The sequence below is a fragment of the Chironomus tepperi genome, unplaced genomic scaffold (genome assembly GCF_022539635.2).
Source record: "Chironomus tepperi strain 1889 unplaced genomic scaffold, CSIRO-AGI_Ctep_v1 contig_85, whole genome shotgun sequence".
Classification (NCBI taxonomy): Eukaryota; Metazoa; Arthropoda; class Insecta; order Diptera; family Chironomidae; genus Chironomus; species Chironomus tepperi.
In genome coordinates, this window is record NW_027226207.1 from 10,013,578 (window position 1) to 10,040,616 (window position 27,039).

Here is a 27,039-nt window from a genome sequence, read left to right on the forward strand (position 1 = left end):
CAAAATTAACAACCTAACCTAAAAATCCAACAACTCTGCTGTAAAAAAACAAAAATGATTTAATGTTCCATGACTGCATCTGATGTTGAAAATAAAACAAAAATATGTAAAATTCTAAAGCTCAAAAAAAAGTTATTAAATACCAATATTTTTTTTATGTATATCCATTTTTTTTTATTTACAAATTTCGTCATTTTCATGTACAAAGAGACAAAAAAACATGATTTTTTATGTAATTTTATGGCACTTGATCTAATTCTTTTTTTGACTGATACATTCATTCTCTTTACTTTGATACGATGATTGTTATTTTTTTTTTGGGGGGTATGGGGGGGTCATGGGGGGTACTTTAAAATTAATGAAAAAAAAAGGTTTAAAAAAATCATGAAAAAATTGAGAATTTTTAGACGAAAATAAATTGAGATTCATGATATGAACATTTCTTGGGTTGCTTTAAGGTGAGTCTAACCCATTTACCATGACATGATGGTATTGCCATAGCACTAAATCTTGTTGTTGTACCAGTCAATCCTTCGCCTCGACATCGATATTTTGATTTGGACTTGCTGACTTTAACTTGCTTTAAATCCTCAATTGTCTCATTTTCTAAATTTTTACGTTCATTTGTGTGATGACTGTATGTCTCATTGTCTGTTGGATCTTCCTTATCGTCGTGCAATAAGAATGCTTCTAAATCACATTTTATAATAACACGTTCACCTTCTATTAATTGCTTATATATTGGATCCTTGTGGCATGCTTTTGTTGCTTTAATCACCTCGAATTCGACGCAGTATCTGTGGATGAATGGAAGAGAAAATAGGAAGGATTTTTTTTAATATTAAATTTCTCTCAAGAGTGGAATTTATTTTTTTTTTTCAACTTTAAATGAGAATTGATTGTTATTTTTATCTTTTTTTACTTTCTTTTTAAAGTTATCTTATGAGGAAAAATGTAGCTTAGAGGAGGTTTTTGGTTGATAGGGAAGCAAGAGAAGTAGTTTGCTGGTTGAAGTGCATTTTCAATCTTTAAGATTTAGAAAAGATTCAAATTTGAATTTTTAGAAACCGTAAAATTTTGAATTTTTTAAAACCGTTAAACTTTGAATTTTTCGAATTTTTAAAATTTGAATTTTTTCGAATTAATAAAATTTAAATTTTTGAAAACCGTTGATTTTGAAATTTGTGAATCATTGATTTTGAACATTTTTGATTATTGAAACTTGAGTTTTTGAAATCCTGAAAATTTTGAATTTTTTGAAATGAATGAAATTAAAAATTTGGAAACTGTTAAATTTTGAATTTTCAAATGTTTAAAATTTGAATTTTTAAAAAAATTTAAATTTTGAATTTTTGAAACAATTCAAAGTTTGATTTTTTTAAAATTGTAAATTTTAAAAATTTTAAATTTGAAATTTGAATTTTTCAAATCATTAAATTTTGAATTTTTGAATCATTTGAAAAATCTTTAAATTTTGAAATTATTTAATTTTGAATTTGTTTAATAATTGAAATTTGAATATTTGAAAATTGTCAAAGTTTAAAAATTTCGAATCATTGAAATTGAATTTTTGAAAACTGTAAAATTTTGAAATTTTTAAATAATTAAAATTTGAATTTTAAAAAACTTTTAAATTTTGAATTTTTCAAATCATTTAAATTTGAAATTTTGAAAACTTTTAAATTTTGATTTTTAAAGGAATTTCTTTAATTTAAAATTGCTTGAAATTTCAGAGATAATTAAGTATCAAGAACTTTAAGTATATCAATTTAAGTATCATGAGTATGAAGATTTGTACATAACCTCAACAAACAAACTTTTACCAAAAAAATTATGATAAAATAAAAGTTTGTTAAGCAAAAAAGGTAAAATTTACATCCCAATATCTTCATAAATTTCACTAAACTTTCTTCCTTTTTTTAAAAATTTTCTTATTTTTCACAAAAAATTTTCCTACAAAATATTTTCCTTCATCTATTTTACTTTTTTTCTTTCATCTTCACTTCTAGTTGAACAAGAAAGAAGAATAAAGTCTGAAAGTTTTTTTTAATGCTTTCTTTTCTTGTCCTTTTATTGCTTTATATATTCATTATAAAGACACTTAAAAACACATGAGAACATGAACAAAAAAAAAAAAAAAATGGAAGAAAAGAGTAAGAAATTAAAATTTTATTACATGAATAGCATATGCATGTGTACATAATATTAACATAGTTCCATGAATTTACAAAAGAATTCTTCTTCCTGATTTCCTTCTTCATGTCCCCCCATCAGGAACTTTTAATATTAAAAGAATCTTTTTGTTATTTTTTATTGCCTGGAAAGAAAAATTTCTTTTGAAAGTCGAGAAAATTTTCTTTCATTTTTACTTTCTATGAGTGATTTAAATTGGTAAAGGCTTGAGTAAAGGATGTGAAATGTGTGTTTAAGAAATGTTTAAATTTAAAAGAAGTTTGAGTTTTGAGGAAATTTGCTCCGAATTGCTCAATTTTTGTTCTATGTTGCTCAGTTTTGTTCATTCCATGATAAATTTTTCTTAATTTATAATAATATTTGCTCAGTTTTGCTCAATTTGAAACAAATTTTGGCCATTTTTCTGGATTTATGAAAAAAATTGCTCAGTTTTATTAAATTCCTATTAGTTGTTGCTCAATTTATGATGGATTTTTCTCAATTTATGATAGAATTGGCTCAATTTATGACAAATGTTGCTCAGTTTTGCTCAATGTATAATAAATTGTTCAAATTTGCTCAGATTTTATAATTCTTCAAGTAGCAAATTTTTCAGTTTTGCTAAAATTTGCTAAGTTTTTTTATTTTCAAAAAATGTTTACACTTTCTAATAAATTTTGCTCAATTTGCTCAAATTTAATATTGACAATTTGCTCAATTTTGCAAATTTTGCAAATTTCTCTGAAGCTTTGTCAAATTTTGCTCAGATTTGCTCAGTTGCTATTTAATATTGCTCAGTTTTGACTCAAATTTTGACAAATTTCATTTATTTTTAGTCAGATTCTGTTGAAGTTTATAAATTTTACCAAAATTTGCTTAGCTTTGCATTTTTGATCAATTTAGTCTATTTTTGCTTAGTTAATGTCAAAATTTGCTTAATTCCTTTAAAAATAATTCAAATTTTGTTAACTTTTCATCAAAATGTTATCAAAATATGTGAATTTCATTCAAAATTCGAGCAACTTCCTTCAAATTCTATTTATTTCCGCTCAATTCTTCTCAAAATATTCCATTCTAAATAAACACAACCCACACTCAGTCACTCAAAAATAATAATATTCTTAAATTTTCAGTCTCACATTTCCCCACCAATATTTTATTTTTCTAAGATTTCATTTCAATTACAAATGTCATGAACTTTAAACATTCCATTTTTAAACATTAGTCTATGTTTTTTCAACACAAAAACTTTTCATGAATTCATAAAATATTCAAGCCAATTAATATCACTGAGAGGAAATTGTTTAGCATATAAATGCGCATACGTGTGTAATGACGAAAAATCAGGAGTAAGGAACACGAGAATGTAGAAATTTGTGAACTTTCGCTGTAATTGTAGATGGAAATATTTTGAAAATTTAACTTTTTGAGGTTAGAGTGGGGTTGAATTGGCACTTTTGAGGTCACAATATAAATTGGGTAAATTCACGAAATCCTTCAAAATCATTCATTGTTTCACGAATTGTTCGCTAAAAACTCAGGTCAATTTTCGAACTAATTCAACTTTTCTAGTTTCAATTCACTTAAAAGCAGAGTTGGAAATAGTGAGGTTTTGCCACTTAACAGTTCAACTTCCGGAACAGGACCCTTCCACAGGCTGGCACATACGGATGATGGCCTTTTCCGTGGGCTGCCCGTCCTGAAGACTGTCCGTCCCGTAAACTGTCCGTCTCGTAGACTGTCCGTCCTGTAAACTGTTCGTTCTGTAGACTGTCCGTCTCGAAGATTGTCCGTCTCGTAAACTGTCCGTCCTGTAAACTGTCCGTTCCGAAAACTGTCCGTCCTGTAAACTGTCCGTCCTATAAAATGTCCGTCCCGCAAACTGTACGTCCCGTAAACTGTCCGTCTCGTCGACTGTCCGTCCTGTTAACTGTCCGTTCTGTAGATTGTCCGTCCCGTAGACTGTCCGTCTCGAAGATTGTCCGTCTCTTAAACTGTCCGTCCTGTAAACTGTCCGTCCTATAAACTGTCCGTCCCGTAAACTGTCCGTCGTGTAAACTGTCCGTCAAGCATACCATCTCTGCCCAAAACAACCGATGTTAACCAAAAATAAAAATCCACCGATCTACATCAACTCATGACAACATCACTATTGTATTAATTACAAAACCCGTGAAACAAAGTGCTCATCGACCCTCATCCATCTAACAATCCCATCAATCTACCTAACATTTTTTTTTGTATATCTATCCTCTTGTATTTTAATTGAATCCATTTATATATTTTTTGTTTAAAATCTGTAGTACGAATGGTATGAGATATTTTTGTGGTATATTAAAAGGAAAATGGATGAATATCCTTTATGTTGTGCATGAGCAAACAATTGATTCCGATTTCTATGGAGAAATTTGCTCTTGAAATACATTTTATGTACGTTAAAAAGTTTGCATTTGATATGCTTTGAGGAACTTTTTTTATAGCTTTTTTTTAGTGACGATAATGGAACTTGATTTGCTGATTTTGTGAATTTTGATCTCAAAAAATATCCATTGTGCTATTATTGGTTTGATTGTTTTCTTTGCTTTTGAAACTAGATTTCAATGTTGATGCTGAATACTCGATATACAATGTTGATGTTTATTGAAGTCAAGGTTGAGCTTACTTTGTAGTTAGATTTATGAATCTATCATTATATCCTTACTACAGCTTGTTTAATTGTGAAGTGTGCAGCGACATGCAGGCTACCCATCATTGATCTAGTTGATGCAATACTCAGACCCAAATGACTAGATAATTGTATATTTTCAAGCAGAATTCGAAATCGATGTCAATTTTCATATGGAGTAGAGTCGACTTTTCGATACAAAATTCAAGTCAAATTAGAATTCTGTTTTCAAGTATTCCAAAAACTAGAACAGACTGCAATCTAGTAGGGGAGTGAGGTTTACATGAACCAAGCTTAACTTGTGAGGCTGATTGAAATTTGGCAGATTTTTAGAACAAATAATTCAATCAGACTAAACCTTATCTAAATTTGGTTGTAATTTATCCGAATTTTGACTAAAATCCGGTGAAAATCTGATCAAAATTGGCCAACTTCATTGAAAATTTTAACTAAAATCCGGTCTATCTCGAACATTCTGACTAAACTGAACATTTCATAATCCGGTAAAAATCTGACCAAATTTCGGCGGGATTAGTTAAATTTCATCCGAAATTCGACTAAAATCCCCTCAAAATTTGACCGAAATTCAGCCGAGTTTTGATCTAATTTCACGGAAAAATGCTCTATTCTTACAAAATTTAATAGAAATCAATTCGAAATTTGTCTGAAATCCGACCAAAATTTGATCAAATCTCGAACAGATTTTGGCCGAATTTTCACGGAAGTAATTGTTTTAATATTACAAAATTTAAAAGCAATCTATTTCAAATTTTACTGAAATCCGGTCAAATTCATTAAAAACAATCTGACCTGATTGAAAGTTGGCCAGAATTTTACCGGATTTTAGTCAAATTTTGGATGGATTACACCAGGGATTACACCCGAATTTAAGTTAAATTTATTAATAACATTTCAAGGCTGAAAATCAGTTCAACTACTTCCAAATTCACTCTATATTTCCCATAATCAACACAAAGCCAAGCCATAATCAACCAATCCAGCACATCTACCACAATGCCATACCATCCCTCAACCAAAAACCTCCATGATACATTCAATCTATCCTTATTATATAGAACCTGTTTTGAATACAAATTGATACTCACTCATGATCTCGATTATGCTTATATTTATCTGAATAGCGCACTTTCAAGTTCCGCCTTATATCAATTGTGTCATTTTCTCGTCGAGTCTTCGAGAATTCCGATGGTAGAAGCATAGCTGATTCTGAAATAAGATATAAAAATGAAAATGTTGAATTCAATCAATCACAATTGAATAAAAGAAGAGAGGAATCAAGCAACAATGAAGAAAAATTTCAGGAGATAAACTTTTTTTATTAACAAAAGAAGAAAAACTTTCTTTTCTTTCTTTTTTTGTTCATGTGCTTCTGCATCAGGGGATGAAAACTTTTTTTTTTATACCATAAAGTTTATTATTATTTGACGATTTATCCTCAATCAGTGCAAATGATGTGAATAAAATGGCAATTGTCGTATGGGAATTAACAGATGATTATGAATATTAAGCAGTTGGAAATTGTTTTGGGACTATTTTTGGTGGATTTATGACTTAGAAATTGACTGGAGTTGGGGAATAATTGGACTTTTTTTTGGAAGAGTATGGAGGTTTTCTCAGGATTATTACATGGAATTTACATTTAAGTTTGGGGAATTATGGGAAATTAAGGTCAAACATGATAGGGACTGACTTGAATACATAGAATGACTAGAAGGTTTAAGCATAAAGCTTTATTAATAAGGTAGAATTTAAGTTAAAGTGACCAAACTCAAGACAATCCTAGGAGATCTACCATTAAGACGGAATTAAGATTAGTGAAGGGCAACTTATGTGCCGCGGCACACTGACGTAGTATTAGAACTATCAAGTATACCGTGACTCGAAACTGTATTGATTTCAATCCATTCTCGATCTCCAGAATTTGTTGATTTGGGTCGAATTTTTCATGCAATAATCGAATCTATTCCAAGTTCTGTGATCAAGTCCATCACTTCGACTGGCCATATAGATCAACTGTCCATGGCTAAGTACACGTGCAAATCAGGTTCTTTCAATGTCTGCTCTTTTGTAATTGCTATTACAATTGGCTATACTGCCTCTATAAACAACCTTCTTTCCATGTTCAACTCGGATTAAGGACAAAACTAGGGGTCGATGTCTAGGCTATTGAGGATAAAGTCAATGTCTAGTTCTAACTGCTTTTCTTTCCTTCTAACTTTGAAGTCTCTAAAATTCTAGTTTTGGATAAATCAGTGTTAATATCTAACAGAAAAAACGATAATTCCGAATAACTTATCCCGAGTGGGACTCGAACCCACGTCCTAGGATTACCAGTTGCATTCTCTTAACATTGCGCTATTGGGGGTTATTCTATTGTATGACAAAGTGCCAAATATGAATTATATATTTTCGGAATCCTCTTTAATATAGCACTTCCAATGACATACCGTTCCCAAGCAGGCAAATATCATGCTCTAGTGCAGAGTAAGCTGAGAGCGTGATCGCCAGTGCTCAACTAGTATATTAAAAGAGAGTAAGATCTTGAGAGCATGCTCATTGTCTCCTAAGCGTTGATAGGTCTTTAAAGGAATTCCATTCCAAAAATCATTAAAACCAGTCTACAACATCCTATCCCTTGCCATAAACAATATAAACTTATGAACAAAATTGTTTTCTCAACAAATTTATTAAAGAAGAATTTTTTAAGCGGTTTTCCTGCCTGAAACTTTTTTTGCGAGAATAAGACACAGAACTGAGAGAACAGAACTCTATATCGACTTCATCTCTGCTTCTTAATCAAACAACAATAAATTATGAAAAATAGACATCGAGTTGACAATGAGAACAACTGTTCCATTGCCATAATCATTTATCATTGTATTTAAGAATCATGTTTATTACCTTTTAAGTATTTTTTCTCGTGTACACTATTGCATTTATATCCTTGACATCCACGTTTTTGTGTTAGCGATGCACAGTGTTTACCTGAGGGAAATGAATGATAAGCTGTTTATAAGCAAGTTTATGGGAAATTTTAAATAGTTAGATATGAATTACCACCATTCTCTGGTGCTCTCAATATTGATCGTGTTCGTGACATCATGCCAGTTCCACATTTTGCATCACAATCGCTCCATGGACCCCATTCCGATAGAACACAATCGATGACTGTAAATAAATAATAATAAAAATAGACTTTGAATATATTTTGACATAATAATAGGAACTGTGAGGTATCGAGGAGATTTTAATGAAATTGCTGTCGAGTATCTTTTCGAGAGGCAACAAAAATCGAATATTTTAGCTTGTTTCGAAAGTGAAAAATTGTGGTTTTATGTTCAATTTGGTTCAGTTGAGTTGTTTTGATTAAAAATTATGTGAAAATATGGCTTGCGGTTACTGCGCACACTGCTGAATTTGATTTTTTATTAACTAAATCAGCTATTGTTTGATACTTTTTATGAAATGTTTTGATTTAGTGAAATTGTAAACAAACTGAAGGGTGTTAAACTATGAATTTTGGTATGTAGTTGTAGACCCTTTGGAAATTTGAATTTTAAAAAGCCGTTAAAAAGGAAATTGAGCGAATTTTGATAAAATGTTATGAAATAATCAATTTTAAACACACTGAAGGGTGTGAAACTATGAATTTTGAATTTTAGTTGAAGATCCTTTAAAAATTTGAATTTTAAAAAGCCGGTAAAATGGTAATTGAATAAAATTTGATGAAATGTTATGAAATAATAAATTGTAAACAAACTGAAGGGTGCGAAACTAAGAATTTTGAATTGTAGTTGAAGACCTTTTGAGAATTTGAATTTTAAAAGGCCGTTAAAATGGTAATTGAGTGAATTTAAAGGAAATTCCTGATTTTAATCAATATTAAGCACCAAAAGCAACAAATTCCCAACAAAATGCGCCACAATCACCAAAATTCCAAAGCCTACCATTCTAAATATAACCAAAGTCATTGGATATTCGCTGTCATTACAAGACAGTAAGATTTATGTGTACCTAAGTCATGTCACGTTTATCAAAAAAAGTCTCATTTTATTCCTCCCATTATTCTTCCTTCCACAAACCAACCTTCTCCCTTCCGCTCAATGCCATGAATCTTTTATGTGCATTAAAATTTATTTGCCATAGCTTATTTTTATATAAATTTTATTATTATTGCTAGTTCCATACTATTTCAATGTCAAATTTGTTTTTCGCTATTGTTCATTGCTGATCGTTATTTTTTATGCTGCTTTAATGGAAATCTTATTTTATTTTATAAATTGCAGAGGTATTTTGTGTTTTATTTTGAAGATTTGTATCTAATACGGATGAGGATTAATGTCTTTGTGATGTTTAATTGAGAAGGGAAGTGAGAAGAGAGTAGGAATTAAGGATGTTTTGGGTAATAAGATTCGGTAGAGCAGGATAATTAGGTCAAATCCTTTAATAGAAGCAGCAATTAAAAGAAAAATAAGCTTATTTGTTATTTGCAGCTTTGTGAGCCAACATACCACTTTGTAAGCACCATCTAGTGAGCCAACAGACCATCTAGTGAGCCAACAGACCATCAAGTGAGCCAACAGACCATTTAGTGAGCCAACAGACCATTTGTGAGCTTGCAGATCATCTAGTGAGCCAACAGATCATCTAGTGAGCCAACAGACCATCTAGTGAGCCAACAGACCATCAAGTGAGCTAGCAAACTGTCTGATGAGCCAACAGATCATCTGGTGAGCCAACAGACCATCTAGTGAGCCAACAGACTAGTCCAGTTATGTCTTAATCCGTTAATAAAGCACAATGCATCCACCAACCAGCCTACAACCATCAAAATTAATCACATCCATCATAATTTTCAATTCAAATTCCACAGCCATCTACCTATTAACAATCACACCAACATTCATGAAGCACCATTAACCGGTGCTACACATGCCCTTTAATAATTATGAATATTTACATGAATCTCATCATTTTATCGCACTCCTACACGCTACTTTACACCATCCATAAGCCCATTTCATGAAACATTAAACATATGATGATAGCAGGATGATAACAATCATATTCCGTACCCATCATTGACCCGCAAAAACCGCAGCCTCAATAATGTTGAGTTTTTTTAGCACGTGCAGCGCCTTTTTATATTTTACCGCATCCTCTCTTACTGCTCTAATCTAAACGGACTAATTGAATCATATTGAGCGTATATGGGACATATGTATACATATGTAGAACAGTATGTTGACCTGACTCTCGGATGTGACTCACAAACTTATCATGTTGTGTACATTTTTCATTTCTTTATTGTGATTTTATTATTATTTCTTCTTGTTCTTCTAGCTCTGAACGGAATTTTTGTGTTATGGACTTGAAGTACTTTTGTCTGTCGGTAAGATTATTGCAAGTATTAAGTTTTATAAGACTGAACGTGCTTGATAGTTTTATGAAGAGATTTTTTTTTATTTTGTTAGATATGAAAGCTTAATTGGATTGGTTTTTATGATGTTTATTGGTTTGATGTTCTAATTGCTGTGGGGAATAGGAAGAGGGAGTGGGATGGGAGTTGAAGTTGGGTATTTTGAATATTAGATGGATTGGGATATGGTTTAGTGACTTGAGTATGAGGGTTGTTTGTATAGATTGACAGAGTTTGCTACACATATGAAGGATGGTACGATGATGTTAACCATGAGCTTGAAGTCCATCAACAACTACCTTTCTCAATGACACTGCCCTTGCTCTAGGGTTACCATAAGGCAGTGCTGCACAACCTTTTATTTTTGCAGCAACCTTGGTGGTTAGACTGCAACGACTGAAACTACAAAAAGCTTACGGTTGATGTTAATTCCAAAAAATTTTGGGGCCATACTAACGTGCCGCGGCACAAATGTTGCTCATCACTGCTCAGGGGTATACCCAAGGGCTGAAGAAGGAGTAAGTGTATAGCAAGAATTCTTAACCAAGGGAGTTAACCCTTCAACCTCTATTTTGTGGACAAAATTCTTCAATTTACTTAGCTGTTTTAAAACAAAAATACCAACTACCCACCGTGAATATGAGGGTATACCAAACCAAAGCGTCGGGTTTGTCCGGATCCATCAAATTATATCAACTGGTATTTTGGAATATATTGGAATTTGATAATATTGATCATTTAAGGAAAGATTTCAAAAATGATCAAAAAAAAGTTACCAGAGGCACCTCAGTTATGGTATAAACTCACTTTGGGATTCGAACCCAAGCAGAGCCGTTTCAAAACTGTTTACATCGCTGTATGAACTCAGCTATTGCTTAATCTGATACCTTAAAACATGTTCAGCAGTTTCTCTATCTTATTCTATAGACTACTCAAAGTTCCAAGTCACATTATCTATTCCAATCCCATCAAATCTCATCCTTACTTCCAACTCCGACTCCATAAAAGCTAAACGACACATCTACATGACTGGACCTGTTTAATTATCACGTAGATATTTTTTTTTATATCCATCTGAGTAACATTCCTGTCTGTTTAATTAAAATACAGAATGTTGATGGTAGAAATCAACAAAAAAAAAAAGAAGTAACTCAACCCACATATTTGGGCTGTTATATCTCCCATCAGTGGTAGCATGCTTGATGCTATTGTATACTCTAATGAAAGATAATTGCTGTGCTGAAAGAACTGCATTCACTATAATTATTAGACATTTTTTTTTTCTATCATCACCAATGCGATCTTTAGAGGCTATTAAACGACACTTGGCACTGCATTGAGTTATGACATATTCAAGACATTTTATTAAGTCAGAAAAGGAAAGAGACGGAAATAGAGCGTGAAATAGAGAAACAGATGGTAAATAACTCAATCAATAATAATATTTGTTAATCCATCGATTATGCTGCATGCATGCTTATTTCAGTTGCCATTTAATGCTAGTTGGTAGTTATTGATTTTTGCTTGTTTTCTGATTCTTCTTCCTTTATGACATTCATTTATGAATTTTTCATGTCTGTTATTTCTTTTTGATAGTTGCAGGTGGAATTGGAGAAGATTTGTGGATTGGAAAGTTATTGGATTTGGAAAATTTGAATCATTTTTTAAGGAAGCTTTGAAATTTAACGGTTATATTATATTTGAAAATTAACGGTAAAATTAAGTTTGAATGTTAACGGTAAGAAAATATTTGAAAATCAACTGTCAAAGACCTTTCGTGAAGATTAACGGTCAAAAACTATTTGAAAATTGACGATCAAAAAGTATTTGAAAATTAACGGTTAGATGATATTTGAAAATTAACGTTCAAATAATATTTGAACGACTTGAAAACTTCAGAACTAAGCAAATCTATCAAAACATCCAAAACAACAACAAATCCTTTTCAAAGAACCTCATTAACCTGCCTTTTATGCTGTATTTTGTGACATGTTGTTCAGTCACAGACTATGTATAGTTTTCGTCACATAAATTGACAACATTATTGCTTATTTTTTGACATCCAAAGCAAAATGAAATTTTCATCAACATCATCTTATGTCTTATTATAAGCCACACGAGGCATAAAGGAAGTAAGAAAGTAAATTGAATGAGACATTAATGATGATGAATAATAGCAATTGGATAATTTTATGCTAATATTTATCATAAAGTTTAACAAAAGAAAAAAATCAGCAACAAAAGACTTGAAATCGTGAGAATCATCTCATCCTCCACCCACACAACAGAACAGCATGCGATATATGCGCAAATAATTTACACAAAAATTCTGCAGACACGAACTTTTTTATGCTACATATGCCAGAGTATTTGTTAAAGTCACAAATTCGTTTATTTATCTTTTTTTTTTTTTATTTTTATGATTCCCAAGTCAATTCCAAGAAATGCTCTTGATTCTCGATCATTGTACGACTCATAAATTCCAACGCAGCTCCTCCGTCTTCTCCTTTGTTCTTTTGCTGAATGCATAACAAAAAAAATTGAATTGCTGAACGTTTTAAATCGCATGGAAATTCAATAAATTCTTATTTCTCTTTTATTTTGTTCGGTGAGAACAAGAATTTGGCATTGAATGTGAAGTTGTTATGATCATGCTAAAACATTTAACTGCTGTTATTGAGGAGGTTTGAGAGCGAAAATTTTGAATTTTTTTGAGGTTAGGATGGAAAAATTCATCAAAAATTGGATCTGTTTGTGAGTTTTTTGATGAGGGTTGGTGATTAGGGTATGTGAGACACTTGATTGACACGGATTAGATGAATGGAGTCCATAACTTTACCCATAACGTTGATTTAGAATTTAAATTTCAAAAAACCGTTAAAAATTCAAAATCAAAATCTCAATTTTAAACCTAAAAATTCTTCTCTAACCTCAAAAAAATGCGCCAAATTCCAACTCCATCCCAATCTAAATTTTCCATACATTTCCTCACCCCTTTTAACCTCGCATTTAACTTCACATTTCTTTTTTAGGGAAATAAATTCACACACAAAACAGATTCAACAAAGAGAAGTGAATATAAAAGTAGAGAACATAAAGAGTTAAATGCAATCTAGCAGGAACTAAAAATAGCACATGAAATATTTCAATTTTCCATTCAAAGCATAAAGCATTTTACTTTTAAGTACTTCAAATAGAAGCAAGAATGAAAAAGAAAAAAAAAAAAATCGTCATTCGTGATGTGGAAAAATAATTTTCATTGCTGAGGGAAATGCAGTTAAGGTTTATTGGGGGAATTGGGCGCATTAAGGAGGATATGGAATTAGGTATTTTAATGCTTTTTTTGAGAGATTTTCAACGGTTTTTTGAAATTCAAATTTTGATAGTTTTTTGAAGCTTAGATTTTAAACGATTTTTTAAAATTCAAATTTTTAGACAGCTCATCTGAAGTTCAAATTTTCAACGGTTTTCTAACATTCAAATATTTAACGGTATTATTTTAAATTCCAATTTTTACGTTATTTTTTAAATTCAAATTTTTAACAATTTTTCTGAAGTTCAAATTTTCAACGGTTTGTTAAAATTCAAACTTTTACCAATTTTCTGAAGTTCAAAATTTTAACAGTTTTGGTAAATTCAAATTTTTAACGGTTTCTTGAAATTCAAAATTTTGAAGATTTTATAAAATTCTAATCTTTAACGGTTTTTAAAATTCAAATTTTCAACAGATTTATGAAATTTGAATATTTAGTGATTTTTTGAAATTCAAACTTTTAACGGGTTTACTGAAATTTGAAAGTTTTTTAAAATTCAAAATTTTGAAATTAAAAATTCAAATTTTTAACATTTTTTTTTAAATTCAAATTTTTAACGTATTTCTGAAGTTCAAATTTTTAACATTTTTTTCTGATGTTCAAATTTTTAACGTTTTTTGGAAATTCAAATTCTTAACAGTTATGCAAAATTTAAACTTTTAACGGTTTTTTGAAGCTCTACGTTACTCTTGCCAGCCAACAAACTGATCAATCAGAGCAACTTCAAATTCTACTTCCAAAAATCACCGCTTAAATGTCGAATTTCTTTCAATCCTCCTCTTAAACGATGCACGTTCTAATTCTATTAACTCCTACAAAATGTCTCACAATTAAGGCTCATTCTTATTTTTTCGAGATTTTCTTTGAAAATTTATTTGTACATTCTACAGGAATAATGGATACGTGCATGGGAGCAGAACGATGTTTTCTACCTTCCAACATTTTTAAGCATCAAGTAAATAAAAGAATCGACAAAAAAAAAACACAATTTCCTCGACAAAAAAGAAATAACGAAATTTAAAGACATCATTATAGTTGGAGAAAGGAACACAAGAAGAACATTTTTCTTCCTCTTTGACTTACTGGTTATTTTCTGTGTATGAAAAAGGTGCTTTATAATAAAATTCATTCCGACTGTCTTCGAATCGACTTTAGAGTAATTAAAAATTCTTTTAACGATGTAAGTTGCTGTCAAGGAAGTTATTTATGTGATGTACTTAATGTGCATGGAAGTGAATTTCTTTTATTATACTTTGTTGCGGATGTTTAATGAATCGAATTGTAAGTAAGTGGAGCTGCAATTGTTGATTTATGTAGGAACTTTTGGCGAATTTTTAATGTGAAGTAAGAGTTGGTCTGTGGATATAGAGTTAAGGAATTCAGAAAAAAATGAGAATTCGGAGGTTCAAATCCTAGAAATTAAGAATATTGGTTTAAAGTAAAAACCTTCGGTATTTCGTTACTTTTTTGTGATTTTTTAAAAAGTAGTTTGTACTCAAATAATATCTTGTTGACTTAAATTCTAAAATTGCTAATGTGCCACCAAAAGCTTCCAAAATTCCTCACGAAAAGTAAGTCGGGATAGTAAAGAGTTTGGGCTGTAATTGTTAATTTGAACGTGGAAGATAGAATTAGGACTTGATTCAAGTGCCATCTAAGGGTCACGATTGATTTATCCGACTCGCAAAGTAAGGAATCCTGGATGACACTAGTAAACCATATAACCCAGTGTTCCTGGATTAATGTGTTGAAAAGGAGGGTAGAGTCCTTAATATGGGCCAGTGTCTGTTATAGCAGATTCCATACGCACGGCAACCAAGAGGCAAATACAAGTAAAGTAAGTAAGTATAATGTGTATGGTTTTACAACCGAACACAACATGTACGATTTATAGTTTTCCAAAAAAACAGCGGTAAACAGTTTGGACAACATTGTTATAACCAGAGTTGCAAAACAGGCATCTGTTACAAGCAAAAACCGTGCAATTTCTTAATAATGTGTATGGTTTTAATTACAAAACCATACAAATTATCAATAAATTTACGGTTTTTGCTTGTTTTGCAACTCTGGTTATAACTTGACATTAACCAGCCAAATTATCAGGTTTTTCACTCAGCAATGCATCTTATGTGCCCTATAACGCGTGTTTCTAAGTCTCATAAGTATCCACAACCGACTTCATCAATAACTGTTGACACTACATACCAAAAACCATCATTTCATCTAGTGCTACCTTAATATTCCAAAAAAAAATCTACAAATCATACCTTTTTAAAAATATTCATAAATAAATCATAACAGAACTTCGTGTCACCCCACACGAAGCCACTTACAAGCATCAAACTTCGTTAACTCAAACAAGAATAGAGAATGTCATGGGAAGAAGCAAGAGAAAGCAATTAAATGCTTTAATATTAATTAGAAAGAATGGAGACATCCTACACAAAAAATATAAGAAATGCTTATTGTTCATGAAAAACAATCGAGAGATTCTATGTCGATTCTTGAATATTAATGTGATTGTGTTTATATTCAGCAGTTCCATCCCTACTTAAAATATGCAAATTAATAAAAATTACGGTTATGATTAATAAAAATTGAATATTTTCGTGACATTTCTCATTTAAAAGGTAAACAATGATGTACGTGACATACAACATGACATAAATTGGGTAATGCTACATATACATGCATGAGAAAAGGTTTTGAAGCCGTACCACAAACTCACATAAATCAAATTAAATAGTAATAATAATCCAAGGTGTATCTCAAATGAATAAGATGAGAAATGAAGTATGGAATGGATGGTGTTATGGAGAATAAATAAATAAAGAAAATATAAGGAAGATAAGAAGAAGGAAGAGAAGAAATGTCACGAGAATGTAGCACTTTAAAATCAAATTCAATAGGAGGAGTTGTTCGTAAATGATGTCTATAGAGAAGACCTCAATCTTGCTTCTGACACCTTAGTGATAAGCCTCACCGAAAGCTGCACACGGCATACGGTTTGTGGCACCTTTCAAAAACTTGACGGCACACTCGTTTTCCGCCTCAACCTAAAATGGCAGTTGTCTCCCAATTTTAAGTTAGTCAATCAGGTTGTCCACCGGTTGACAGGTCGACGTGACTCTGCCTTGGTGTCTGATTCAGTTCAAATCCAGCACCATGCCACAGTCACAGAATTGGTCTGGGGCCTTATCGATTGTAAGCTTATCTACAGCTGCCAAATATGCTTTCGAAAGCATACTTACGTTAAAATACTCTTGAGAGCAAGCTCTTTGCCTAATAGTAACATCTTGTACCATCCTAACAATATTAAAAATTGTTCGTCACTCATTAATGACCCTTAACTCAATAAGACATTGATGATGTATTAAAAGTCTTGGTTCTCAAATGAAGCGTTTAATGGAAAGTAAAAGACATTATTGTCTAAAGTTTCTTGACTTGTTGGGCGTTATAACAATGAAAATGAATTAAGAAAGGTTAATTGCATGTTTTCTTGAAGTTTTATGGTATTTTGACGCATTTTAAGTTTTATGAATTGAATAATTGATTTTAACGGTCTTTAAAAATTTGAATTTAATTTGAATTTTGATCCAATGTCAATGATGGTTTAAATTTATATAATTTGAAGGTAAATAAATCACTTTAGAGACTGGATTAGAGACATTTGGTTTCTTTATATTGTCAGAAATTAATTAAAGATGAAACAAGCCTCTGACAAGATCTTAGGAAAGAAGTAGATCACAGTTAATGTTTATGACTAGCGAAATAGGTACGTTATCAATGGATACGTATCAATGGATCAATAAACAACGTGTTTTTGCATAAAATGTAAAATTTAGTGAAAATTCAATAATTTAAAGGAAAATCATCAATTTAAACTGTTCATAAACCTCTCAAACTAATAGTAAGCATTGATAAATTCAAAAAACATTGAATATTCATAAGATTAAGTCTGAATTTCTTTTAAATTACTTTAATCTCTCTCATTTCCTTTCAGCTTTTCTTTATAATCCAAATTGGACGTAAAAAGCATGAATCAATCAACATACAGAAGACAAATCGATCACTTGATAGCTAATAGCCATCATCAAAATGCTATCAAAGAAATCAATTAAATATTTCAATGTAACATCCAGAAATCCAGTCACAAAAATTGACTTTTACTCAAGCCATCTCATTTAAAAGAATAATTGCCTCAAGAAAGCACAGATACACGACAAATTCATTAAGAATTCCATTAGCATCCTCGGATATTAGAAAAAAATGCTGATTCTTTGTATCATCAAAAATCACTTACCTCCACAATGTGACTTGAAATCATCACAACAATCTCCAAGTTTTAAGCATGCATGATCACAATAACATGGCTTCTCATTAACATCCTCAACAATTGCATTAATCGGTGTCTTTTGTACCACACATGATGAATCGCGTCCAGTGCAACAAAGTGCCGCCTCACGACACGAACCAGCCTCTGTATGACTCAACATTGACACAAATATTAAGCACCATATAATGCATTGTGCGTATGATTTCACTTTGATTGAGTCAATGGTTGTTGACATTTTTGCTTCCTTTAACATTTTTTTTTTGTTATTTTCTCAAACAGAAAACAGAATGTCGATGATGAAAAGGAATTTACTTTACAGATTTGAATAAATATATGCAGTCACACACAGCAAAGATATGTAAAGTTCAATACAGATTGTGTATATTTAACGCTTTTCACTTTTTTTATGGAAATGAATTTAAAATACACGTAAAAAATTGCTTTATCTTCTTCTTTTTTATGAATATTCACACTTGAGCACTTCAATTTATATTTCCCTTCATAATTTTCATGCCTTTTAAGTTCGTCTTGTTTTTTTGTTAAGCAATTTTTCATACACACATTACTGATATACTCTCTCGGCACCGAGAGACATTAATTAATGTCGTGATGGTAAATGATAAAAATAAAAGATGTTTCTGTTGAAGATAAAAAGAAGAATTATAAAAAAAGAAATAAAAAATATTAGCAAAAGGCAGAAAATTAAAAGATGAAAAGATGTAATTGGCTGCCTTAGCGACACATTGAATCAGTGACACATTGTTGCGACAAATCTATTAGCCACACACTTGTGTTAAGCAACCATGTGACAGTCAGCAAATGACAATGACCAAAGTTGTCATTTGGCTGTCTAGAGATACATTGTCGTGTGCACTTCTTGACAGCCATGACACTCAACACAATTGTCACATCTCAGTCTAAAGACTCGCCAATATAACGTGTGATAGACAACTATATAACTATGTGACAAACAACGTCTGAATTAGAACAAGATTGTCACATGTTATGTGTGACAGGCAACCATGTAACCAGGTGACAGACAACATCTTACAAATAACAAGACTGTCTAAAGACACATCAATGTCATGTTTTCTAAACAATCATGTAATCTGGCTACGCTTTGTACCAATTATGTGACAAACCACATATGACAGAAAAATCGTTGATACATGACAGTTCAGTTACATTGGTGATATGACAAACCATACAACCATATGATATGAAGCACAGTTGCCACATGGCTGTCCAGTGATACATCAATGTCGTGAGCGCTTTAAAGCCAATCAACCATATGACACACGTAACATGTGACAATTGAACATTGTTGTCACATGACTGTCCAAGACACATTGTTCTGTGAGTTACAACCATGAAACCATGTGACAGATACACATGACAATTATGTGACATTTGAAGTAAATGCATCCATGTGACAAACACATGACAACATATTGTAATGTAAAATTACATGTATTGTAATTCTGTTGCAACAATGTTCCACCCTCAAATTGTGTCGCTCGGGCTGTTACATCTTTTATTGCGGAATTAATCGCTTTAATTTTCACAATTTTTTGTCTCATTCGTAAAACTTAATTTTTCATAAATTATAATTTTTTTATGATATGAAATTTGATACTTTATAAAAAGTAAGGAACGATGCTAATTAAATAAACTCCGACTGAGAGAAGTACACGTGATTGGAGGAGAATTTTGCTTTGAAAATATGTATATAAATTTAATGTGAAAGTTTTTTTTTAATCAACTTATCTTGAGCTAATTAGGATTTTTGATACTTTTTTATTCATGCTTTAAGATTAATCTCATATTTCTAAGTTAAATGATTAAGAATCTGGAGTGGGATGATTAATGTCGAATTTCAGTGGGTTTGGTATTTTGGTTGTTTATGCTTGAGATTCGAAAGGTTTAGCTTTAAAATGTCAAAAGTCAATTGTGATATCAAAACAAATTTATGTATTTATAGGAAGTCATTTTGGTGTTTTGGAGTCAACAAGGCAATGTGGTGGAGCGTAAACAGCAACATTGTGCCATTCTGGTGTGCATGGAGATGGATTGAAAGTCAATGTTTGTTTACCACGATGAATTAGTAATTGGCAGACGGAAGTGAGCGATAGAATCAACATTAGGTGCCATATGAAGTAAGTAAGTAAATAGCAAATTAGTCTACAAGAGGATATAGAGCTAGAATCTTTCATTTAGGCAACATTTAGGTAGTTATAGAATAACTCTGATTGTCACACGTGCAACGTGACCATACAACACATCCTCCTGCCACAATAATGTTGCAAAGAGAGGACAACAACAGTTGCTACAACCATCTCATATAAAATGTCCAAAATCATGCATACACTCACGTAACACAAGAATTACTAAACGACTGTGCATGTTTTAGGATTGATCACTCAGATAGCATTGTCAACGACACCCAATGTAGCACACCAGCAGCTTAATCCCTGATATAAAACAATTTGTCACCAGAACAAACACAGCAGCTGAGATTCAACATCCATGTGGGAGTCAAACATAGCATTTAAATGATCTTATGCAACCATTCAATTTACGACATTTGTGAAATTTAACTTAAAGCCACAATGAATCATAAATTATACGCAAATCACACGAAAGCAAAAAAACCCAGCAGCAAATTGATCACCGACTGATTTAACATGTGATTCATTGTATAAATCACCATATACATGCTAAAAATTCAGCATAAATTTTCTCTCAATTTACTTTAAGTAAAATAATTGATGGGCAATTTAAGCATCAAAAAAAATAAGAAGAAGAAGAAGATGGAAGGAGAACAAATGTTCCGCATTGCATGATGTTAACGATGATGATGATGAATGAATGCGATGAAATTCATTTTAATTGAAAGAAAATTGCGGAGAAAAAGTTCATTTCTTTCTTTTTTGTGCAAGAAGCTGAATTGATGCCTGAAGATGTGTTTTGAATGACTTTTTCGGAAACTTTTAACATTCATCTTAATTTTTTTTTTTTTTTGGGTTGAGTGGAATTTTTTTGGTTTTTATAAAGTTGTAACTTCTTGTAAAACTTGAATAAGCCAATGCGAAATTTTATTGGTTAAGGTAAGTGCCTCGCTGGCCAAATAGGTAAGATGGTTGACTCAAATTTGTGGTGGTAACGTAAAAATCGTGGGTTCGAATCCAGCCGTATCCAAATTCAGTGAAATAATCCAAAAGTCGTGAGTTTGAATCCAGTCATTACCGAATTTGTCCTTTTTCGGAAGCTTCAGAATCTTCGACTGCTTATTGTACAAGATTAAGCAATAATTGTGCTTCTGGGCATCGTTGGATTAAGGAAATGGTCAAGAACGTAAGCAAAAGAGCACATGAGTGACCTAAGAATTCTTGGAAGGAGACTCAATGTCAACAGAGATAGAATAGAAATTGATATTGGCAATTTAGCTGTCTACAGACGTTCTTTAAACTCGACAATGGGCCCCCGTGTGCTTAAGCCAAGGAAGCAGAGTTAGTATTTGCAATTTGCAAACGGCAGTTAGCGATAGAAGCAAGTCTTTAGATGTCAACTGAGAGAGGCCATGACTCATAGCTGATCTGTACGGTTATCGAAGTAAGTCAGTAAGTCAGGAATTTGAATTGTAGCTGAAGAAATTGAAAAGTGAGCCACACAAGATTGCCTTAAGATTGGAATATTATCTGAACGGACTTGAAAGGATCCACGTTATGTCATTTGAAGATTGAAATGAAATCCTCAGCTTTTTCAAAAGTTTGATATGTCAAACTTAAAAAAATCATTGAAAATCCATCAAATTTCGCCCTTATTAAAATATTCCCATACATAACTCCATCTGCATGAGACGCGTCCCATCTTTCTTCAATGTTTATCCATACATCAACAAATTTTCTCAAGAAAAGTGATAAAATAAAGTTAAAATTTTCTTTATAAATTAAAATGGAAAATCAAAAAAGTCCATTTCATGAAAAAGTTATTCGTTATATGCAGTTCCTTTAGTTTTCATCCTTATTTCCCTTCAAGTGATAGAACATATTGATTAATTATATATTTTTTCAATTTCATCCTTATCTTCTTAGTTGGGGTTAGTTGGAAATGATGTTTATAATTTGAAAAGGGAGTGGAGAGCCTGGTGCAGTTGGGATCGGTAATTGACAAGTGATGACTAGCTGATCTGTAAGGCCAGTGAAGAAAGTAAGTAAGGAGAGTGTCTGGAGTTGAATAGTAGCTCATAGAACACTTTGTATAGACATAAACTAGTGTAGGCTTCCTAGTATACTCAGATCAATGTTAAGAGTACTTGATAAGATCACTAGCATTCATTCCCTTTAAAACGGAAAAATGTAACAAGCTTTAAGCTGTCATCCTGACTGTTACATAGTCATCAAGCTAACTTCACGTCTTGCCATCCAGAGTTGCAAAACAGGCACCTATGACAGGCAAAACTGTACAATTTTCTAGAAATATGTATTGTTTTTCATACAAAAACATAAAAATGATTAAGAATTTGTACGGTTTTTGCCTGTCACAAGTGCCTGTTTTGCACTCTGTTGTCATCAACAAGGCAATTTAGTAGCGTTTTTGCGACTCTTTTCGAGCCAGTTTTAAACGTCAACTGAAAGAGTCCAGTCATCTCAGATGATCTGCACGACCAGCGTATCAAGTAAGTAACCTTAATCTCACTGTCCATGAATCTACCTAAATCCCATATGTATCCTCTTAATTGCTAAATCCTTGAAGCTTTAAAGCCTTTAGATAGACATAATTTACGAGCACTTCCTAATGCTGCTTTTGAAACTTTCAAAAAAAAAAAAATAATCCAGCAGTAGCGCAGATTTAATTAAGAACTTTTGTGTATGAACTTAAGGCAACAAAAAAAAAAAGGAGCAGGAAAGAGAAATTTTTTTGTCAAGTGAATTAAAAACTTTTCCCTCAGCTTTTTTTTTTGCCTTCCCTACATTGCCATTCAATTGAATCGGATGAATGACTGACACAGGCATAAAAAAAAGAAGCAATTCGCTCTTTTCATGGAACGACGATGAGAATAATTGAAAATTTATTTGACGATTCTTTTTAATATTTGAGTTTTTTTTTTCTTTTACTTCTTGTTCCTCTTGCTGATTGCATAAACGAAAAATTTTGCTTCCATTTTTTTTCCGACTAAGTCAACTTTTGATTGAGTACTTATGATGGTAATTTGTTTGATGCTTCAAGTTATTATTTGCAAATTTTATTAACTTGAGACTTTTTTTCATGCTCATTATGGGATTGTTGAAGTGTTCTGAGCTGAATATTTTTGATGGATTGCCTTGGACACTTTACGATACAGAAAAAAATTATTATGAATTAAAATGAAATTTCAACGAATTTTTCTCGTGGGGATTCACTTTGTAATTTTCTTGATTATGAAGATGAAATGAGAATTTATCATGAAAATTTGCTGTGGGATTTTGTTGAATAAATGAGTAATGTTGATGAGCTTTTTGTTTGTTTTATTATATTTGCTGTATTATGTTGAGAATGGGAGTGATTTTACTATTATTGTGATAAAAAGGGAATTTGTTGCTCTAGTCAGATTTGGACAAATGTGTTCTGAACCTTACTAATTCTAAGGTTCTGGAGGAAAAGTTCACTTCTTCATTTTGTATGGAGTCAGTTTCGACTTGACTCGGATTTTGTATGGAAGTCGACGAGTCGACCTTTTAATATAAAATGCAAGTCGACTTCATGCTATGCTCAATATCATAGCACGAGTGGGACTCGAACCCACGTTCTATGATTTCCGATCACATGCTCCTACCACTGAGCTAATGAGAAGTTGTTAGGGATCGTGACTCAAAGCACACTTAAACCTACTCAGAGTTGCAAAACAGGCAACTTTGTCAGGTTAAAACCGTAGAAATTCTTGATAATTTGTAAGATTTTTCAACAAATTGTCATTAAATTTATCAAGAAATTGTACGCTTTAGCTACCTTGTTTAAGATTAAACAAAATTTGGGTAAACATTGGAACCAAATTATAAGCAATTAGTGACCAAATTTGGTCAAAATTACCAAAATAAGAATTTTAAAATTAATATAAACTTAAAAGCATTAAGATAAACTTTAACATTTATAACGGCTTTTAAAAATTCAAATTTTCATGAAAAATAAACCAAAATGGTGAAATTTTGGTTTCTCACCTCAAAAAGTATTTTTGAAAATTTTAACATTTTTAAATAGAATTAAAAGTAACTAATGATCAATTTTGAAGCAAAAAAGTGGCAAGAATCTATCAGTCTTAAAAATATCTCCTTAAATACTAAGAAATTAAAGATTTTCTTCAAAAAAGTTTTCCTTACAAACTTTGAAACTCTCAATTTTCATTGAAAAAAGTCTAATTTTAAGCTCAAAATTATTTAAACAATTTTTTTTCACAAGAAATTGTAAACCAAAACTCAACAAAAAAGGAAAAAACTCCCACAAAATTAAAAACTTTTCAATAAGAAAAAGTCTCAAATTTTCTTTTCTTGGAAAAATTTGTTAAGAAAAAAGTCGTTTTTCCATCAAAACCAAAATCCTCTCGCATTAATACAACTCATAAATCTCCAATGATTTATTGTCTTGTCTCCTTTTTCCCCACAAAAATATTATTAACAAGCTCCAATTTATTGCCAAAATAATATTTAAAAATCAATGACATTTTTATACTAAATAATATGAATCTTCAATTCATTAGCGAGAGTTCAGCGAATTTACATTCATTAGCACATTTCAAGAAAATTACGAATCGATTCAGACACACGATAATTTATGATCAGTTTTAAGATGAGGAAGGAGAAGAGAAGCAAGCGAAAAAAAAACGTGCACGATGATACAGATGCTCATTAATGCTCGATATACGTTATGAAATGTGAGAGATGCTCATGCAGTTTCTCAAGTATTTGTTGCGAAAATTATTAAACTTTTCTAATTTAATGAAAATCAAGAAAATCCAAAAAAAGAAATTTTCATAAAATTGTTTCCTAATTTTAATAGCCTGACCCTGAGGGGAGATGGATGGAATATTTTTGGATTTCTTGGTAAATGTCGGACAATTTGTAAAATAATAGAGAATATTTTTGGCATGTGCTATGAAAATAGATAATGGACAGACTTTATGTTGCTTTTAAAGGTCAATTTTTGTTTGAGATTCAATGGAAAGTGGCTATTTTGAGAGATAATTTAATTGACATGAAATAATACAATTATGGAAAGTTAAATTTAGAATTTGGAGATATTTTTTGTCGGTCCATAGTATGACATTGTAGCTGATTTCGTGAAAATTGGCAAGTTTTTGTGAATGTCATCAAATTGTTATACAAATTGTATTTTACATGGAATAAAACGCAGTTTTTTCAGAAGGTACACGACATAGAAAAGACGAGAAATGTATATTTGAACGTAGATTGGGCCACCAGCAAGGTGAAAGCAATTTTTAAAATGTTGAGTCTAAAAGGTTGATTTTAAGTCGCATTAATTATCCATCACTCATACAAAGGCATTACAATATTGATCTTCATTATCCTCCTGGACTTCTAATGATAGCTTGATAGCGATTTACAGTTGATAATGCATTAAATGCTTATAGGCTTGTTATAATATACAGGTCAATTTAATTTTGTATGAAAAGTCGACTTGAGTTGTCCTCGACTTTATATAAAATGAAATGGACATTCGAGAATGACTTCAGTTCTTAAAAATGTTGATTAATTTAGATAATAATACATTTTTATGTATTGACAAAAGTCGTACAAAATTAAATTAAGTTAATTTTCAAAATTTTATAAAATTTAGAAGCTGCTCGAATTTTGTTTTTGACGAAAATCGGGTTCTCCAGCTCTTCTAGGAAAATTATTTTAATTTTTCCAATTTGAATTAAATCTTATAATTCAGTAAACAATTTTATTGAATTATTTTAAAAAACTTATAAGTTTCAAAACTTTAACAATTTAATAACCTTTTAATGGGACAACTAAACCTCGAAAATATCGATAAAAAATTTATTTAATTCCAATCAGTTTGAATAAATCAATAAAATTTTGATAGATTTTTAATTAAAAGAAATCTTCAAAAAAAAAAATACTAAAAAAATTAATTTAATGGCCAATTTTATTAGCCGGAAGAGACTGTCACAAAGCTATTATCTTACAACAAATTAGTAAGTTCAAGACATTCGCTCCAGAAAAAAAAAATTCACAAAATCTGACAAAATTCTCACAAAGATAAGGAAGTCTATTTTTATTTATGCTCAGCACTTTTATTATTTTATTTTATTTTATTTTATATTTTTTCTCTCACGTGTGTACTTTTATTTTATTTATTTATTTTTATTTTTTTGTTCTTTTTTTAAATTTATTTTCCTTTTCCTACATAATCCGATAATTCTCATGCTAAAATGTACATTTTTTTTTTCACTAGCTTAATCCTCAATTTCATGTTCGTTCTCTCAAATCGTTAATTTATTCATAGCATAAAAATAAATAAAAATTTAAGAATAAAATAAGCAAAAAATTTTTTTGTGTTCGGCATTCATGCAAAAGATAAATTTCACTATGTATGTTCACCACTTAATTAATCCTAAATTATTCTCGTTAATACTAAATTATTCCGCACTAAACACACAAAAAATTAAGTTTTTTTCTGTGTTCTTAATACAAAAAAAATTTACTTTATTTTTTTTTACCGCAGATTATCTTGAAAATCCGTCCGACTCTTACAACCGTCAACATAAGAATAAAAATCAACATGAAGGAGAGAAGTAAAAGTATCAAAAAAAAAGACGTTGTGGTGTTTACATGTAAAAACATTAAACATTTTTTTTTGATGCGTGGAGCATGCAGGTGGACAACATTCGAGACTGATAAAACATTAAAAGTCTGGAGCATTGAACTTTGTACAACATTCTGGTTTGGAGCATTAAAACATTCTGTTTGGCGTTATTTAATGCTTAAAACATTCTGTTTTGTTGAGTTAAGCATTGAAAACATTCTTAAATGTAACATTTGATGTTGAAAACATTAATTTGAGCTTTAAAACATTCAAATTTGATGTTTTTGTCGCAAAAAACATTAACATT

The 27,039-nt window shown here is 31.1% G+C and overlaps 1 protein-coding gene across 4 annotated transcripts; it reads right to left on the reverse strand.

Annotated features, from left to right (window-relative positions):
• Positions 1-344: 344 nt before the first annotated feature.
• vex (somatomedin B and thrombospondin type 1 domain containing protein vexed) lies at positions 345-26,690 on the reverse strand. 4 transcript variants are annotated; one of them, XM_070634509.1, is made up of 6 exons: positions 26,647-26,690; positions 17,895-18,565; positions 7,916-8,026; positions 7,760-7,843; positions 5,944-6,064; positions 345-797 (listed from the first exon to the last, which is right to left on the reverse strand). In XM_070634509.1, the coding sequence occupies exons 2-6, from the start codon at positions 18,178-18,180 to the stop codon at positions 404-406; spliced, it is 996 nt and encodes a 331-aa protein (XP_070490610.1). In that variant the 5' UTR covers positions 18,181-18,565; positions 26,647-26,690; the 3' UTR covers positions 345-403. The 4 variants fall into 4 exon arrangements, with proteins under 4 accessions (XP_070490610.1, XP_070490612.1, XP_070490609.1 ...); XM_070634511.1 differs by having other exon boundaries at positions 7,919-8,026; positions 26,632-26,685; XM_070634508.1 differs by having other exon boundaries at positions 26,632-26,685.
• Between the last annotated feature and the right edge of the window lie 349 nt (positions 26,691-27,039).